The sequence below is a fragment of the Cervus elaphus genome, chromosome 12 (assembly GCF_910594005.1).
Source record: "Cervus elaphus chromosome 12, mCerEla1.1, whole genome shotgun sequence".
Lineage (NCBI taxonomy): Eukaryota > Metazoa > Chordata > Mammalia > Artiodactyla > Cervidae > Cervus > Cervus elaphus.
In genome coordinates this window covers 21,432,788-21,449,362 of record NC_057826.1, presented here as the reverse complement: position 1 = coordinate 21,449,362, position 16,575 = coordinate 21,432,788, and the positions used below count along the sequence as shown (strand labels likewise).

Sequence of the window (16,575 nt, the reverse complement as noted above, 5' to 3'; positions counted from 1 at the left end):
TTTCACTTCACTTCAAACTTAATTGTATAGTGTATTGGAAGATCAAGAGGCCTTGGTGATAGTGTCTGGTTCTGGCCATCAGCTGTGTGTCTTTGGACCAATCACTTAACTTTTTTGGGTTCCTTTCTGTACCTGTAAAGCTCGGAATTTGAATTAGATGTGCTGTAAAGGGGCCTACTAGCGTGGTATTCTGTAATACATCCCACTGTTTTATGTGGCACTTTCCCGTGGGTGTTGTGTACCTTCTGCTTTGTTGCACATTCTCATCCCACCCCAGCCCTGGGGATGGAGGCTGTGCATGAAGGGAAGCGGGATGGAAGGAAGGAAGGCAGGATGCCACACCGTGTCCTCCCAGCCTGTTGACTAGGGCCAAGCCTGCTCCCTCCATCTGGAGCTCCACCTGGGGTCAAAACACTCTTCTCACCAGAGGTGTACTGTGTGTGGCCTTAGGGAACTCACATTTCTATTCAATTCACTATTTGACAGTAAAGAAGAGAAATCTTTATCTTCACCCACATTGCCAGTGCCATAAGGCTTAATAAGAAATCAGCATGGAGTAGAAATGAGGCATTTTTGCCAAGTGTTGTAAATGGGAGGATGTTGGGGAGGAAAAAAACAAGGTTTCTCATTTAAAGATCGGAGATGTTGCGGCTGTGCCAATGAGAGAGAATTGAATAGAACTGGGCACTTGGAAAGGAAAACATTAAATCAGTAAGTTAATATTCTCTTTTTTTATGCTGTCAGGACTACCTAAGAAAATTTGAGGGCTCCACTGTGTTAACACATTGTTCTCCATCCGTGCATCCTAAGACATAGTTGACTGCCAGGGAGACTTGAGAAGTCTCTAGGGCTTGCCTTTCTATAAGCCTGACCTGCCTAGGCCTTTGTCCTGCTTACCTTTCTGGCCACCAGTGAGACAGACATGTGCAAAATGTAAAGATCGTATTTTATAAGCTACCAAGAGACATTTTCCCCTCTGTGTATCCATTCTCTGTGACCTGGCAAAAATACATATTCCAGTCCATCATTGTGCTTCGTTTCAGTCCCAAAGAGGCTATGGTGTATTGGCTTTATGTTGCATAAACTTCTTTGTACCAAGTATGCTAAACTTGAAGCTCTTTTCATAATAATCACTTCAATGTAGACATGAGTCCCCCTTTTTCTACCATATTGGGGTCATTTTGTTGTTCTGGATCAATGACCAGATTGCCAAAAAGGAGGCTAAAGTATATATCTCTCCCTTCTCCTAAAATGTCGACATCTTTTGTTATATCTTGGGCTTCCCTGATAGCTCAGTTGGTAAAGAATCTGCCTGCGCACAGTTTACAATAGCCAGGACATGGAAACAACATAGATATCCATCAGCAGATGAATGGATAAGAAAGCTGTGGTACATATACACAATGGAATATTACTCAGCCATTAAAAAGAATACATTTGAATCAGTTCTAATGAGGTGGATGAAACTGGAGCCTATTTTACAGAGTGAAGTAAGCCAGAAAGAAAAACATCAATACAGTGTATTAACGCATATATATGTAATTTAGATAGTAACAATAACTCTACATGCGAGACAGCAAAAGAGACACAGATGTATAGAACAGTCTTTTGGACCCTGTGGGAGAAGGCAAGGATAGGATGATTTGGGAGAATGGCATTGAAACAAACATGTATATTATCGTATGTGAAACAGATCACCAGTCCAGGTTCAATGCATGAGACAGGGTGCTCAGGGCTGATGCACTGGGATGACCCAGAGGGATGGGATGGGGAGGGAGGTGGGAGGGGGCTTCAGGATGGGAAACACATGTATACCCATGGCTGATTCATGTCAATGTATGGCAAAAAACCACTACAATATTGTAAAGTAATTAGCCTCCAATTAAAATGAATAAAAAAAAAAAATCTGCCTTCAATGCAGGAGACCCCGGTTTGATTCCTGGGTCGGAAGATCCACTGGAGAAGGGATAGGCTACCCACTCCAGTATTCTTGGGCTTCCTTTGTGGCTCAGCTGGTAAAGAATCTGCCTGCAATGGGGGAGACCTGGGTTCGATCCCTGGGTTGGGAAGATCCCCTGGAGAAGAGATAGGCTACCCACTCCAGTGTTTTGGCCTGGAGAATTCCATGGACGGTCTGTGAGGTCGCACAGAGTCAGACGTGACTGAGCAACTTTCCCTTCGCTGTCACATCTCATGGCGCCAAGTGGGGCCCCAGCTGGTTGGCGCAGTCTCTTTCTAATCAAGATCTGGAGGTTTGGTCAGCCTGAGCTGTAGCCCACATGGCTTCCTCTGAGTTCTTGGATACAATGAGCAAGACTAAAGTTGGCTCCGAACAGGAACAGAAGATGACTTGGGGTTAGTTTTTCTTTTTTAAATGTTATACAAGTGCAGAGAGTTGGCTGCCATCCCCCTCTCAAACCATCAGCAGAGCTTGACCTTGGCCAAGATTTTGCCTCATCCTCTCGGCATTTTAGCATCGAGTTGCGTTTCAGCCGTGGAATGCTTAACCAAAAGCACATGCTGTCGTGGTAGCTTCCAAGGAGCAAGTTTTTGCAGAAAGTCCACATCATGTTGTTTTCTCAAAACAACTGTTTTCTCTGAACCACCAACCCAATAAACCCCCAAATGGTGATTCTTTGGTTTATTTGTACACAAAGGCTGAAATTTTTGCTGCTGTTAATAATACTTTATTGAAGTGCAATATAGTGAAAATACAATAAAACGTACAAATCTTATAACTACAGCTCGGTGAATTTTGACGAATGTATATATATACCCATGTCATTAGGGGGCTTCCCTGGTGGCTCAGTGGTAAAAAATCCACCTGTCAATGCAGGAGACGTGGGTTCAATCCCTAAGCCACGGAGATTCCCTGGAGAAGGAAATGTCAACTCACTCCAGTATTCCTGCCTGGGAAATCCCATGAACAGAGAGGAGCCTGGTGGGCTATAGTCCCCGGGGTCAAACATGGTGACTAACTCATGTAATCATGAAGGGCTGGAGTTTTTTGTATCACATGAAACATACATCCTGATGATGTACAGGTTGGGGTTGGGAGGTTGTACATTCAGTTAGCTGAGCAGATTACTATAACACAGCAAATCCAGGTCAAAATGTGATGACATTTGGTGGTCTGAGTCCAGGCAGTTTGTTCTTTTTTCACTCCCAGGGGAACTGGGTACAGCGAAGCTTCATGATGTTTGTTTTTAACAAGTTACTTTTAAGAAGAAATAACATGTGCACATAGGACAAAATTTGTTTTCAAATGTATAATGAAAAAGGAACCTCCTCCCCAGTCCTGTCCCTTCCTGACAGTAACCGCTGTTACTATTACTTGTGCATAATGCATCCTTCAGAGAGGAGCAGAAATGGAATGTGAATGTGTGTGGGTTTGTTTTTAAGTCTTAGGTTTCTTCTTTGCTAAGTAAGAATTTCTCTGCCCTTCTCCTCATACTCTAAGCTCTAGTCTCTAGGCTCTAGTCTAGGGCATTTGTGTAGAAATCTGGATCCTGCTGCCTCAGTAGAACTAACCCTATTTCTCTTTCACTGTACAAAGTTCATACTCTGGATCTGGCTCCAAAGTCCATGTTTCTCATAGGATTGGCCATGAGTTGGTAAGTGTCTAGGCTGGGTTTTTTTACATTAGGCTTTCTACTTCTTTTAATATATATTTTAAATTTTCTATAATAAATTTTTTAAAATGTCTTGTTTCTTCAGCAGTAGCTCCTGCAACATACTTATCTACTTAGGTTTTGGGTTTGTTTTAAAGTAATGTTTCACTGCAACCTAAAAGGAAACTGTAGATATGACCACCCAAATCGACATTTAAAATTCCAAAGTTACAAACATGAACCAGGATGATTATTCACCTTCAAAAGCCATTCTTCTTTTTAAACATAGGACTGACCTCAAATTTATTTTGAAAAGCCAACTCCTCTGGCAAGCAAAGTTTGGTGTGATTTGTACACTGAGTTTCTCAAGAATGCAAATCTCATGCAGAGCAGAGGACTTATATTCAGCCTTGAAAAGTATACACAATATACTTTACACAATATAATGAGCTCAAGAGCCAGGGAAGGAAGAACCTCCCAGACCTACCCTCTCAGCTGGGGAGCAAACAAAGCCTGCATGGATAGCTTTCCTTGGCCACTACTCCCCTCTGTGCCAGGTGGATGAGGAGTCAGATCATCTCCAGGTCAGGGCGTTCCAAAGATGCACAGGTTTTTCCCATTCAAGTTCTGTATGGTTTCCCTAGGGCCATTTTATTCTTGATGTCCTTTCACATTCTCTACTTTGTCTTGCTGTAATCCAATCCACCCCAGGCCTCTCCAGCCATCATTAAGTATATTCCCACGGGTCAGGGAGCTCTCTTGGAGCATCCCTTTAGAGCAGCTGTCACATTTGAGCAGCATCTGCTTTCCAACAAGCTTGAAGACAGAGTGAAGGACGTGGTCGAGTCTTTCCCAGTGGGAAGTGGATGACACTGATAACCTTCGGGACTGCCATCAGGATGCTGCGAGTTGAGTGGCCCGGCAACTCTCGTGTGCAGCGAAGGCGGGTGATTCCCAGAAAGGGCAGCGGGTCTTCAGCCCTGTGGCCCGTGCAGGGTCCTAAGGCTGGAATGGTTCCCTGAGCCTTTGGCTCCAGCTCTTTCTGGGCAGGGAAACAGAATGAGGCAAAATGCCTGGTGTGTTTTTAAATAGATTCTGCTCACCGCAGCCAACAAGCCCGACAGCTCTGGGAGGTGAGTGACCCTTCCTGAGAGATTTCTGTTGCGCCATTCCTCAGCCTCCATCCCCGCCCCTCCTGCTTCTCCCTTCTGACCTCACTCCCTGCTCTCTGGACGGTTTCTCTTCAGGCCTTTCTGGTTTTCGTATTTATTACACTTTTGTTGGTTTTCGCTCTCTGCCTTTTCTTTCCCCGAGGCTGCTTTTCCTCACGCCCTGTATCTTCTCATCTCTCCCAAGAGTGTGTCTCCATCTGCGGCTCCTTGTCTGTCTCCGCGTCTCAATCGTCCTCCTGGCCTCACCCGGGCTTTACCGACCCTGGAAAGAAGGGAGGGAGGCTTGGAGGAACCTACCTTGAGCAATCCCACGTGGTGGGGGCAGGTAGCCGCCTTCGTCTTGGGAAACGGACCTTAGCCGTGGCAGCTGATCCTGGGCAGAGTGGCAGTGCAGTAGGCAAGCCGGAGGAGGAGGAGGAGGAGATGGACAGGAGGGGTGGAGGGCCTGGCACCCACTGAAGGGGACAGTCAGAAAGGAGGTGGCAGAGGAAGGCTGGGTGGATGCCATGAGGAGGAGCTGGGGTGCGGGGGTGGGAAACCAGGGACGTGGGACCCCAGCCCAGCTCTGCCCAGCAGAGGCGGGCAGTGTGGGGAGAAGGCGCCTTAGAGACCCTTTCTCGCCACTCATCTCTGGCCCTTTTGTTCTTTTTCTTCCATGTTTCTGTCTTCATGTTGTATATCAGTAGCAGAAAACACCACACCACAAAAGGCCATCTGTCTTTGAAAGGGAACGGCCAGATCCGGAGGATTGAAGGCTGGATGCACTTCCCTCTCTGCTGAATTCGTAGGTCCCTCTGCCTCTGTCTGGCTGCTGGAGTCATCAGGGCCGGACCTTGAATGGAAGCCCTGTACCAGCTCTGACAGCCCAGCCGGGGCGCCACCAGCACGGGCAGCCGGCAGCAGTGTGCATCCCCAGACCCCCTCCAGGCGCCGGGGGAGCTGGGCTGTTGGCCAGCGAGGGCTTGGGCTGAGGGGCGGCTTCCAGAGGCTGATGCCAGCCCCACTAGGGGCTCCTCCTCCCCGGCTAGGAGCTGAGCTGCAGAGGGGCCTGTGGTAGAAGAAAGAGAAAGGAAAACTCTTGCTTAAAAAAAGTTTTACAATGAAGAGGTGATGAGTGCGTGTGGCAAAACATCCCAAAGGTATAAAACAATGAGTATACAGTGAAATCTCCTGCTCCTGTTCATCTCAAGGTCCCCTCCTCAGAGGTATCCCTGGATGTAGCAGTCTCTTGCACATTCTTCCAATATCTCCTTTTTAGGTCTCTATATCCTGGAAATTTTCAGATTCTTCAGGCAATGGAACATCTGCAATTGTTTGGATGCATATGTATATATGTAATATGTGCCAGGGGACCCAGTGATAATGAAGAAAATTGCATCTTAGTTCATTGCCAATAATTCTTGCTGGGGTACAGAATGGTTTTAAAAAATTAAAATAAGTAAACAGAATAATAAGATGCTAGCACTAGAAAGGACCTGCTGAGTCTTATTGTACCAAACCCCTCATTTTAAACATGAGAAAGAAGTTCGGATAAGTGACTTTTCCAGGGTCACCAAGCTGGCTTATGGAACAACTAGGACTAAAACCCCAGCTCCTCGCCTCCTAATCATTCCAAGTGTCCAAGAACATACTAGATGCTCTGTTTGTAGGTAGGGCCTTTGAAAAGACGTGTGATGAGATGGAAAGAAAGACAAATGATTGGACGTGGGTTTAGAAATTTCCTTTGGAGGCAAATATAGTGAAAGAAATCAGTAATTCCAGGAAAGACCTGAAGTCGAAGACCTGAAAAATAGCATGTGCGTGCACACACACACACACACACACACACACACACGCAGAGGCATTGGCAGCAGACAGAAGATGAACACCTATAAAGTCTACTGTCTGTCTCTCCTGCCAAGCCCAGCAGAGACTGTGAGAAGCGGCATGACCCCCTGCTCTGCTGAAGAACCCACACCCCTCGGATCCACTGTGGGGCTGGAGGCGGAGGCAGGCAGTTTTGGTTGGGCAGGAGGCAAAAACCACTTCAGACTAGAGTAAGAGAACAATCTGTGCAGGAACCGGGCTCAGGGATGCCAAGTGAGAGAGGAAGCTGGGCCTGGCCAGGCCATCACAGAGCCCTGCCTCCACTGGCTCCATGAGTACCGGCAGCCCCTACAGTTTATACCACCTACCAGGCCAAAACACACTAGGATTTATATACTGACAAAATAGCATCATAAGTTTAAAAAATTCTCTCTGCTTTGACATCAGCTCCAGACACTGTGAACAATTTCAGTGTCCAAGCCAGATTGATGGCCCCTTTGATGGCTTCAGACGGTGGCTTCAGTGAGTGGGGACATGTATGACTGTAAACATTGGCTGTAAAAACCCTCAATTGCTTTGAAATGGTAAATTTCCAGGCAATGTGGATCTGATGTCATATGCCTCCTGCATTAACAGCTTTTTCTTCCTGTTCAATTATTTTGGCTGGTAAGGGAGTGGAAATTACACTTCAAAATATATCAACGGGTATTTTCAGCCTGCTGAAAGCTTCAAAATATATACCAATCCTGGGAACATTCCCTTAATTTCCACTTCCCAGTTCTCAAGGAAAATGGAGGTTTCAATTATAGGCACCATTAGATGGAAGGAAATGCAGGACTAAGGCCTCTTTTCAATTCAGATGCTCTCTGGGCTTATCACTGACCTGTTTTTGAGCCAAATTTTGTTCCAGACCTAGGTGGAAAGGTCTGTCCTAACATGTCCTCATCATTTGGTACATGTCCTTGACAAAAAGATGAGTATTTCTAAGAACCTGGGTCCAGGGCCTTGAAACAGGGCATCTGACAGGGGAAAAAGCTAATTCTGTCTCTTTGTCTTCACACGAGGGATCCAGAGGTCCTGATTTCTAGTGCACACACCATCTCCCCCGTGCCTAGGTGCTAGGTACAGGCAGCCTCCCAGCTGTTTCTGCCCCAGGTGTGTTATGGTTTTCTCTGCCTAACTGACCTCTTCCACTCTTCTCCTGAGCAGCAGACCTGGATTTAAAACTCCCTTCCTGGGTGGATCACAGAGAACTCAAGTTCAGTAGACCATGTCTCCTAAATCTGCTCCTCCTCCTGTGTTCTCCATTTCAGTTAGTGGTTATCTTAAACCAAAGCACTTGTCTCCTACGCAAGCAATGGACATGTTATCCTCAAATCGTTTCTCTCACCTCCGCCTCTAACTGGTCACCAAATCCTTTGAGTCTACCTTCCTTCTCTTCTGCTCCAGTGTTTCTGCCCTAATCCAGGCCCACAGCATTACCTTCTTGGACTATTTCAATGTCATTGTGATCCCCTGCCACTGGTCTTCAGCCTCATCACTAAAACTAATAACTGATCATGTCATTCCCTATTACAAAATCTTGGGTGGTTCTTCATGGCTTTCCAGAATAAGTCCAAACTACTTACAGAAGCACACAAGATGCCTGTTAACTGGCCCATCTATCTCTCTAACCTGGTTACTGTCACCACCCTCTCCTCCATACACACTAAACGACCGACCACTATCTTCCCCACCTGCTTACCCTTTAAAAGACTCAGCTCTCAGATGACTTCTTCCATATGATGAAGGCCCCTTTGTGCTTGTATAGAGTCTATTATACCATGTGGTGACCATTTGTGCCTATTGCCCTATTATCAGTGACTGGGTTCCTAAGGAGCCGGAATCAGTTTTTGTTCATGTTTGTATTCCTGGAACCTAGAAGTGCTTGGCATGGTAGGTGTCCAAGAAGGAAAGGGAAGGGACTTCTCTGGTGATTCAGTGGCTAAAAAGACTCCACACTCCCAATGCAGGAGGCCTGGGTTCGATCCCCAGTCAGGAAACTAGATCCCACATGTTGCAACAAAGAATTTGCATGCCACAACTAAAGACCTGGCACAGTCAAACAAAGAAATATCATTTCTAAATTGAAAAAAAGGCTGGAAATACCACCCTAATGGGCAAACAGGCATTGGCTTACCACTTGAGTGGTCTAGGTGACATTTTAATAGGACAGAATGGGGAGTAGCAGCCTGCCACCCTAGATATTTATTCATTCATTTACTCATTGCACAGATACTTAGCGAGAGCTGCCATGATGCCCAATGCTGTGCTAGACACTGGAGATACACAAAAGAAGACTGCCAGGCCCTGCTCAGAGGAACTCTCATTCAAAGGCAAGAGACAGGCATGTAACAGGCAGTGGCCTGACATTTGGGGCCATCTGGTCCTCTCTGAGGACCTGCGCCACTCAGCTCTGCAGAGGCTGAGGAGGAGGGGACAGGGCAAAGGAGACAGGCAGTGAGGTGGGGAGGTCACGGAGGGCTTGCAAAGGGCTTTGCCTCCGGGACCAATCCTGCTGACCAGCTGGCTTTATTTATGCATTTCTCCTTTGAAGGAATTCCTTGCTGTTAAGAAAAAGCATTTGACACATTTCTAATTAGCCCTCAGACTCTGCAATCCTATTATTCCCAAATGTAGCAGCTGGGTCATCTCATGATCAGTAATAATGTTTGCAGTTCATGCAGTTCTTCACCAAAATCAAGGTCATTCCTCCCCTGACTTCTGGTGGGCCCAGAGAGGATTTTCTCACCCTGTCATCCGGGGCTTAGTGCCTGGCCCTGTGGTTGGGGGCCAGACAGCTGCTGCTGCGGAAGCCCTGTGAGGAAGCCTGGGTTACTCACTACACCAGCCCACGCTGACCTAGGTGGGTCATGCCTTTTCTCTGGGCTCTAGTCCTGCGCCATCTCTCAGGCCCTCGATTTAACAGAGAAGCGCCGAGTACCCTCCTCCCCATCTTCTTCCCCCCCTTTCTGCCACCAACAAATATTCAACAAGCATGCACTGTACACCAACGATGGGGGAGACAGGTGAACAAGACATACAAGAACCCCTGCCCTCAGGGAGCTTACCCTCCAGTGGCAGAAACTGATATAAAAAGCTATGTTCTCAGTCAAATAGAAGGTACTGTGTGCTCAGTCATGTCTGACTCTTGCGACCCCGTGGACTGAAGCCCACCAGGCTCCCCTGTCCATGGAACTCTCCAGGCAAGAATACTGGAGTGGGTTGCCATTTCCTTCTCCAGTCAGATAGAACGATGACCCATAAAGAACTCTTCGAGAACCTCCTTGGTGGTCCAGTGGTTGAGAGTCCATCTGTCAAAGCAGGGGACACGGGTTTGATCCCTGGTCCGGGAATATTCTACATGATGCAGAGCATCTAGGCCCATGTGCTGCAACTACTGAAGTCGGTGCCCCTAGAGCCCATGCTCCGTGACAAGAGGGGCCACCGCAATGAGAAGCCCATGCACTGAAACTAGAGAGTGGCCCCCGCTCCCTGCAACTAGAGAAAGCCCATGTGGAGCAGGGAAGACCCTGTGCAGCCCAAACTAAAAAAATAAAAATAAAAAAAACTCACTTCTAGTTCCTTCAAAGAGCCAGGTCCCCTCCTTGATGTAGAATGGCTTGTAGAAACCTAACTTATAAATAACCTTTCCTCAGACAAGCTGGTATGTTAAGTGGGGACAGCCGGCAGTGGGTAGCGTCTGTGCCGCCTGATGTTTGGGTGACCTCTGACGGCCTCAGTCTCTCCATCTGTGAGATGGAGAGCTTCGAGCCTTCCTCACAGGGCCATCGAGAACATTCTGAGATCATGTATCAGCACAGCGCCTGTTTCGCGGTAGCATGCCTTCTGTTCACTATCCCTGCCTCCTCTTTCCTGCTTGGAGCAGACATGGGAGCCTAGTCAGTTCCCTGATTCACCCACCTCCTGGGCCCCTGCTGCAGCTGCAGGCAGGGCAAGAGGCTTCTGAGGTGACCCAGAGTCTCTAGGGTAAAGGCTGTGCCGGCAAAAACGGACACCTGCAGAGGCTGGGGCCCCACTCTGCCTCTCCCCTCCCCTCCACCCAGCCGGCTGAGCAGAGGACCTGGAAGAGGCAGCCATGGACCTGTCGGGCAGGACAGTCATCCTTGTCGCGCCTTGCAGAGGCCCGCCGGGGATCTGTTCTTTGCAGCCCTGGTGAGCAGTCCCCTGCATGTGCCTGGCAGGCCCTCCCGGAGGCCCCTCACCCCAGCAGCCAGCAGCAGGGCCTGTGAGGATGCGCCTTCTGAGGACCAGTGGTTACTAAGCACTGGGTGGTACTTGCGTCACCTCACCCTGCCTTTCCCAACAATGCTACAAGTTGAGGGCTGTCACTGCCCCGTCTTCCAGTTGAGGAAACCATGGCTAAGAGAGGGAGTAAGAATTTGCCCAAACCACTCTCACATGTGATGGGACCAGTGCTTGAATTCACGTTGTCCAACTCCAGAGCTAGGGCCTCACACTGACTTATATCCTTTCTGCCCTCTGTTACCCACCCCCCAAATCCACGCATCAAACTCACAGGGGCAGACAGTTCCCTGGGACCTCTTGGAATGCCAGGACCATGTGGCACTTTGCCCAGCTTACATGAGTACTAGCTTCAGCACTTTTAAAGAGAAGGGGACAGTGTCCAAGAGTGCGGTCACAAGAGAGACAATGCCCAAGGAACTGCAAGTCCAAAATGGCACAGCCGGAGTCCAGAATGGATGACCTGGAGGTCATCTCTCTACATCCCTTCTTTTCCAGAAAAGAAAATGGAGGCCCAGAGCGGTAAGAGGTCCTTGCACACAGAACTTCTAACTGCCCTGCAGAGTCCCAGTGGCCTCAGAAGCCGGGCACTGGTGCCCAGACCCTGGTATGGAAAATGGGACTGAACCCAGCCCCTCCGCCCACCTGTTGTGTGACTCTCTGCAATTGAGAGCTTCCCTGAGCCACCTGCAGGTTTCAGGGGCTTTATTTTATTTTATTTTTCAGGGGCTTTAGAGATAATGTGTGTGAGATCCCGGCCCAGCAGCTGGCACTTGCTAGGAACTCAGCCAACTGTAGTTATTATTATCACTGTTGTTGGTTTTGAAGTTCACTGATGTTAGGCATCACTGTCTCTTAGGTGTTGCTTTGTTTCTGCAGTTCTTCTGGAGTCATTCCTAGCTAGGCCCAGAGAGGGGACGATGCTCCCAGTCATCTCTGAACACTGAAATCCATCTCAGGGAGGGCTGAGCCTCAGCTCAGCGTCAATTTGGAATTACAATCTGGAAGAATGACCAGGCGCTGTAGCCACGGTGGCAGCTGTGAGTTCCCAACTCTTCCAGTGTGCCTGTGACTAGTGACTCATCACTCAACCTCTGTCTATGTCAAATTTCTGGGGGTCCAATGAGCGTGATAATCATTTGCCCCCTTACCCCCACCCCCCACCCCCAAGGGAAGTTTCTTGTGCTTATTTTTAAAGAGGGGCTAACACCCCCCAGAGAGGCTACACTCTTATGTTTTTTTTTGTTTTCTTTTTCTTTTTTGGTGAGGAGTGAGTGGGGACCAACCTAGACAGCATATCAAAAGCAGAGACATTACTTTGCCAACAAATGTCTGTCTAGTCAAGGCTATGGTTTTTCTAGTAGTCATGTATGGATGTGAGAGTTGGACTACAAAGAAAGCTGAGCGCCGAAGAATTGATGTTTTTGAACTGTGGTGTTGGAGAAGACTCTTGAGAGTCCCTTGGACTGCAAGGAGATCAAACCAGTCCATCCTAAAGGAAATCCGTCCTGAATATTCATTGGAAGGACTGATGTTGAAGGTGAAACTCCAATACTTTGGCCACCTGATGCGAAGAGCTGACTCATTTGAAAAGACCCCGATGCTGGGAAAGATTGAGGGCAGGAGGAGAAGGGGACAACAGAGGATGAGATGGTTGGATGGCATCACCGACTCAATGGGCATGAGTTTGAGTAAACTCTGGGAGTTGGTGATGGACAGGGAGGCCTGGCGTGCTGCAGTCCATGGGGTCACAAAGAGTCAAACACGACTGAGCAACTGAACTGAACTGAACTGAGTGGAGAAGTTTCTCTTTGGGACAGAGTTACCAGGCAGTGACAATTTGGAGCAGATGTATGGCATCCTCCCCACTGAGCCCTGGGGAATAAGTGGTGAGACTTGCAGAAATCCTGCCAAATTCCAGATCCTCCTTCCCTCCCTCTCCTCATGGAGCCCTCCTTCTGGAGCCATCAGAAACCCATCAGCCTGATTTCGGTTTGGCCTGATCAAACTTCATCCCCCATGCTGAGGGGTGCTGATGGGATGTCTTTGGATTCCACATCCTCTCACCCGGTTCTTCATGACCAAAGGCAACTAGACATGCAAAGACCAGGTTGATGAAGGGAGCAGCCTATAGCAACAGAGGCCAGTCTCCGAGTCTTCCCATCCGGCTGACCTGAGAGCCTGTATGGAGGTGGGAACACCAGGATGGCAGTTCCCTTACATCTTCTCGTTGTCTGGAGATGCCTGTGGGGCCTGATTCCTAAGGAGCAAGGTCTCCCTGGCTTCCCAGAAAGAACATGACCCCTGGATCTGCCCCATGATTCCTGCAGAAACAAGACAGTGGCTGGATAGTGGTTTTCTTGGTCTGTGGAAATTAGTCCTGGTCGTTGCTGCAGTCTAATTAAACTCTCCAGGCAAGGCAGACGGGGGAAAGCAAGGCTGGAAGGAATCCCCGCACCTTCTCCTATTGCTCCTGTTAGCATCTCCTCCTGCCTCAGATTCCCTGCTACTCTTACAGAGCTCTTGGTGAGATACTTTTTTGCACATCCTCTTCTTTCTAGGGTCACATTCTTGGTAGGGTCATTTTTGAATTTGTCCTCATGGTGAGACTTCAGAGTGAGGAAAGGATATTGCAGTTATAACGATGACTTTTCTGCAGCCAGAAAACCCACTTAGGTTTTCTTCCTTTAATTTACTTCACTCCAATGGAAATGTATGAGGCGTCTACTACATACACATTTCAGTCCTGCTGCTGGAGAAACAGGGAAGGAGGGGTGCTGATGGAGGTGGTAGGGGAAAGCATGAGCTGTGACCTCACCATCTGCCTGATTCCCTAGGCAGCTTCATTTAGAGGCCAGGACCCGAGGTGGTCTTTCAGACCAGCCAGTGTCCAGGAGCACCAGCAGGACACAAACTCTTTGACAAACCTGCCTCTCACATGCAAGGGCCTCCTGGGTCCAGACTCCCTCAGCCTGGCCAACCTCGACTCCCACCAAGAACTTTCCAGATCCTGGGGCCCAGCGCCACCAGGTACCTCTCCTCCTTGAAAACATCAAGTACTTTCATCCTCTGGACCTTTGCTCAGGCTGTTCATGGAGCTCACACCCTGCCCTGTCCTCCCCTTTCCTGCCTCTTAAGACTTTATTTGAAGAATTTATCCACTTTCTTTGAGAAGCCTTTCCTTAAGACTGCCTTACGGTACAGTATTTCTTCCTCTGTGACCTCTGCATGGTTAGTTAATTTAATATCTATTCTCTGAGTGTCTGTTTCATGCCTGATCCTGCGCTGGTCTTCTAGAACTAACTTAGCCCATCTTGCTTTCTGCTCCAGTGAGAATGGTTTTCATAGAGCCGGGGCTGAATCTCACTGGTTTCTTTGTCCGTGTCTCTCAGCACCGTGTTTTGAACTTTGCTTAAAGTGTCAGGCGGAGAGGTGGTTTCTAGCCTGGGCTCTGCCACTAATTAGTCGTGTGGCCTCGGGCGAATCTTCCAGCCTCTCTGGCCTCCTCCCTTCTTTCTGATGAATCGGTGATGACGATTCCCCAGAGTTGTCCAGCGGACGAGGCGGGGTGGAGGGAAACTCCTTGAACGCTGGGAGCCCCAGGCCAACGGAAGAGGTGAGGTGGTTGTACCCACAATCTCCTTTCACTGGCAGCGAAGCCGCGTCTCTTCCCCTTCGCTCTCTTCGAATGTCAAGTGCACCGGCTTCCAATCCCTCCTCGGGGCGGGCCCTCTGGCGGCTTGGCATCCTATGCTGCGGAGGATACCGGTGCAAACTCCAGACTCTCTTCGCACCCAGCGGCCCCTTCCCAAGGACTCGCCGAACACACCTTAAACCCTGTTCAGAGCGCAGCCCAGAACTGCAGCTCCGGGGCACGGGCCCCGGCCGGGGTCGCGCATCTCCAGCCGGTGACTCAGGGCCGCTCGGTCCGGGAGTGGGTGGAGGTAGGCGGGACAGACCCGGGCCGCGCGGGGGCAGGCGCCGGGAGCTCGGTCGCGGAGCAGTTGGAGCCGAGACTGGCTCTGGCCCGTCGCCATTCCGCCGCGGGCGTCTGCCTCGCCGGGCCTTCCTCCCGCGCCGCTTCGCATCCGCTGCGCTCCTCTCCCGGGGCGCAGCAGCCCGGCACCCGCCGGGGCTGGAGCGCGGGGCGGGCTCTGCGAGCGAATGAATGGGCGCCCGGGGGAGGCGCGCGCCTGGGGCTGAAGGGCATTAGGACCGTGAGGATCGCTCCGCGCTCCTGTCTCTCCCTATCACCCCCCCACCCTCCACCTCTCTCCTTTTTCTGCTCTGCAGGACCGAGCAGCCCCGCGCGAGCGAAAACAAACAGCTGGGGCTGAGAGTGCCCCCCGCCCCGGCCCCGAGAGCACGCCGGCCAGGGCCCCTACTCCGGGCGTCCGCCCGCCCACCATGAGGAAGATCCGCGCCAATGCCATCGCCATTCTGACCGTAGCCTGGATCCTGGGCACTTTCTACTACTTATGGCAGGACAACCGAGCCCACGCAGCATCCTCCGGCGGCCGGGGCGCAAAGAGGGCCGGCGGGAGGCCAGAGCAGCTCCGAGAGGACCGCACCATCCCGCTCATTGTGAGTACGCGCTGTGCGCGGGGTAGGCGGCCGGGGAGCCGCGGCGCGCGTCCTAGCCCCGAGCGGCTGCAGAGGGCGCGGGGCCGGGCCGGGGGCTGCGTGCCCGCCGCGCTCCGCCGGCTTTGTATACGTTGGAGCATTCCTGTCCGTTGTTATGGCAACCTCTGTCGGGCTAGCGGGGCCAGGGCGCAAGGATGGAGGGAGGGTGACAGCGGGTGGGGGCTGGGAGAAAGTACTGCAAGTTTGGTGGGCCCGGCGTGCGCGCGCGGCTGGGAACGTGGCGGCGCTCTCGGCACTGCGCCGCGGGGCCCTGGGCGCAGCGGCCGGGGGTTGAGGGCTAGGGGTTACCTCCGCTTCACCCGTCGGCGAAGACAGCTGGACCTTGCGCACCGCGAGCGGGCAGTGGGAACCGCTCGCTGCTAAGCGCATCGGTGGCCGTGCTCTCCCTCTCTCCAGCCTCTTGGGGGCAAAGGACGTGGGGTGGGGACTCTGGGTGAGGCATGGTCGCCAGGGCCTGTGCTGGACTTCGCGCCCCCTTCTCAGATCCGGTCAACTTGAACCTGCTTGTCATGAGGACTCCCTACGACTACCCCCAGGGTTCTCTGGATCGGGAAAGGTCTCCTCCTGAAGGCGTCCCTCGCCCCAACACCAGTCCATCACCACGGATGAACTAGCAGTGTCTGCGGCCAGCCCCGCTACGTCAGTGGGAGCGGCGGGGCATGGCTGGGGCGTCGATGGAGGTGCAGGGGTGCCCTCCGGGCGCTCTGGGGGCCTAGACTGGGGCGTGCCTGTCGCCGCCTCCGCCTGGGCCCCGGGTGACAGCTGTGTGAGGCAGGGGCACCTGTTGAGACGGGAGGCTCCGGGACCCGCGAGAGGCGCGCTCGGGCGGGCAGCGTCCTTCGGATGGGGGCGGATGGTGGGCGAGACTCTTGGGCGACCCTCGGGACTGGGCTGAGGGGCGGGGCCGCCCGGGGGCGCGGAGTGTGGGGCTGAGGGTGGGGGAGTGCAGCAGCTTGGCCCTTCTGAAAGGCCTGGCCTTGGGGAGGGAGCAGTGAGGAGCTCCCCTGGGAGGCGCAGGGTCAGGAGGGCGAAGGCTT

General features: G+C 51.1%; 1 protein-coding gene across 2 annotated transcripts in view; it reads left to right on the top strand.

Moving 5' to 3' along the window:
- The first annotated feature begins 14,392 nt into the window (after positions 1-14,392).
- Positions 14,393-16,575, top strand: part of GALNT16 (polypeptide N-acetylgalactosaminyltransferase 16) — a 95,531-nt gene continuing 93,348 nt past the window's right edge. The window contains exons 1-2 of one of the 2 annotated variants that reach the window (XM_043920010.1): positions 14,393-14,510; positions 15,188-15,478. In XM_043920010.1, coding sequence (XP_043775945.1) covers positions 15,302-15,478 — 177 coding nt within the window. In that variant the 5' untranslated portion in view covers positions 14,393-14,510; positions 15,188-15,301. Of the gene's footprint in view, positions 14,511-14,687; positions 14,839-15,187; positions 15,479-16,575 lie in introns of those variants that run through there. The other variant, XM_043920009.1, reaches the window with a different exon arrangement.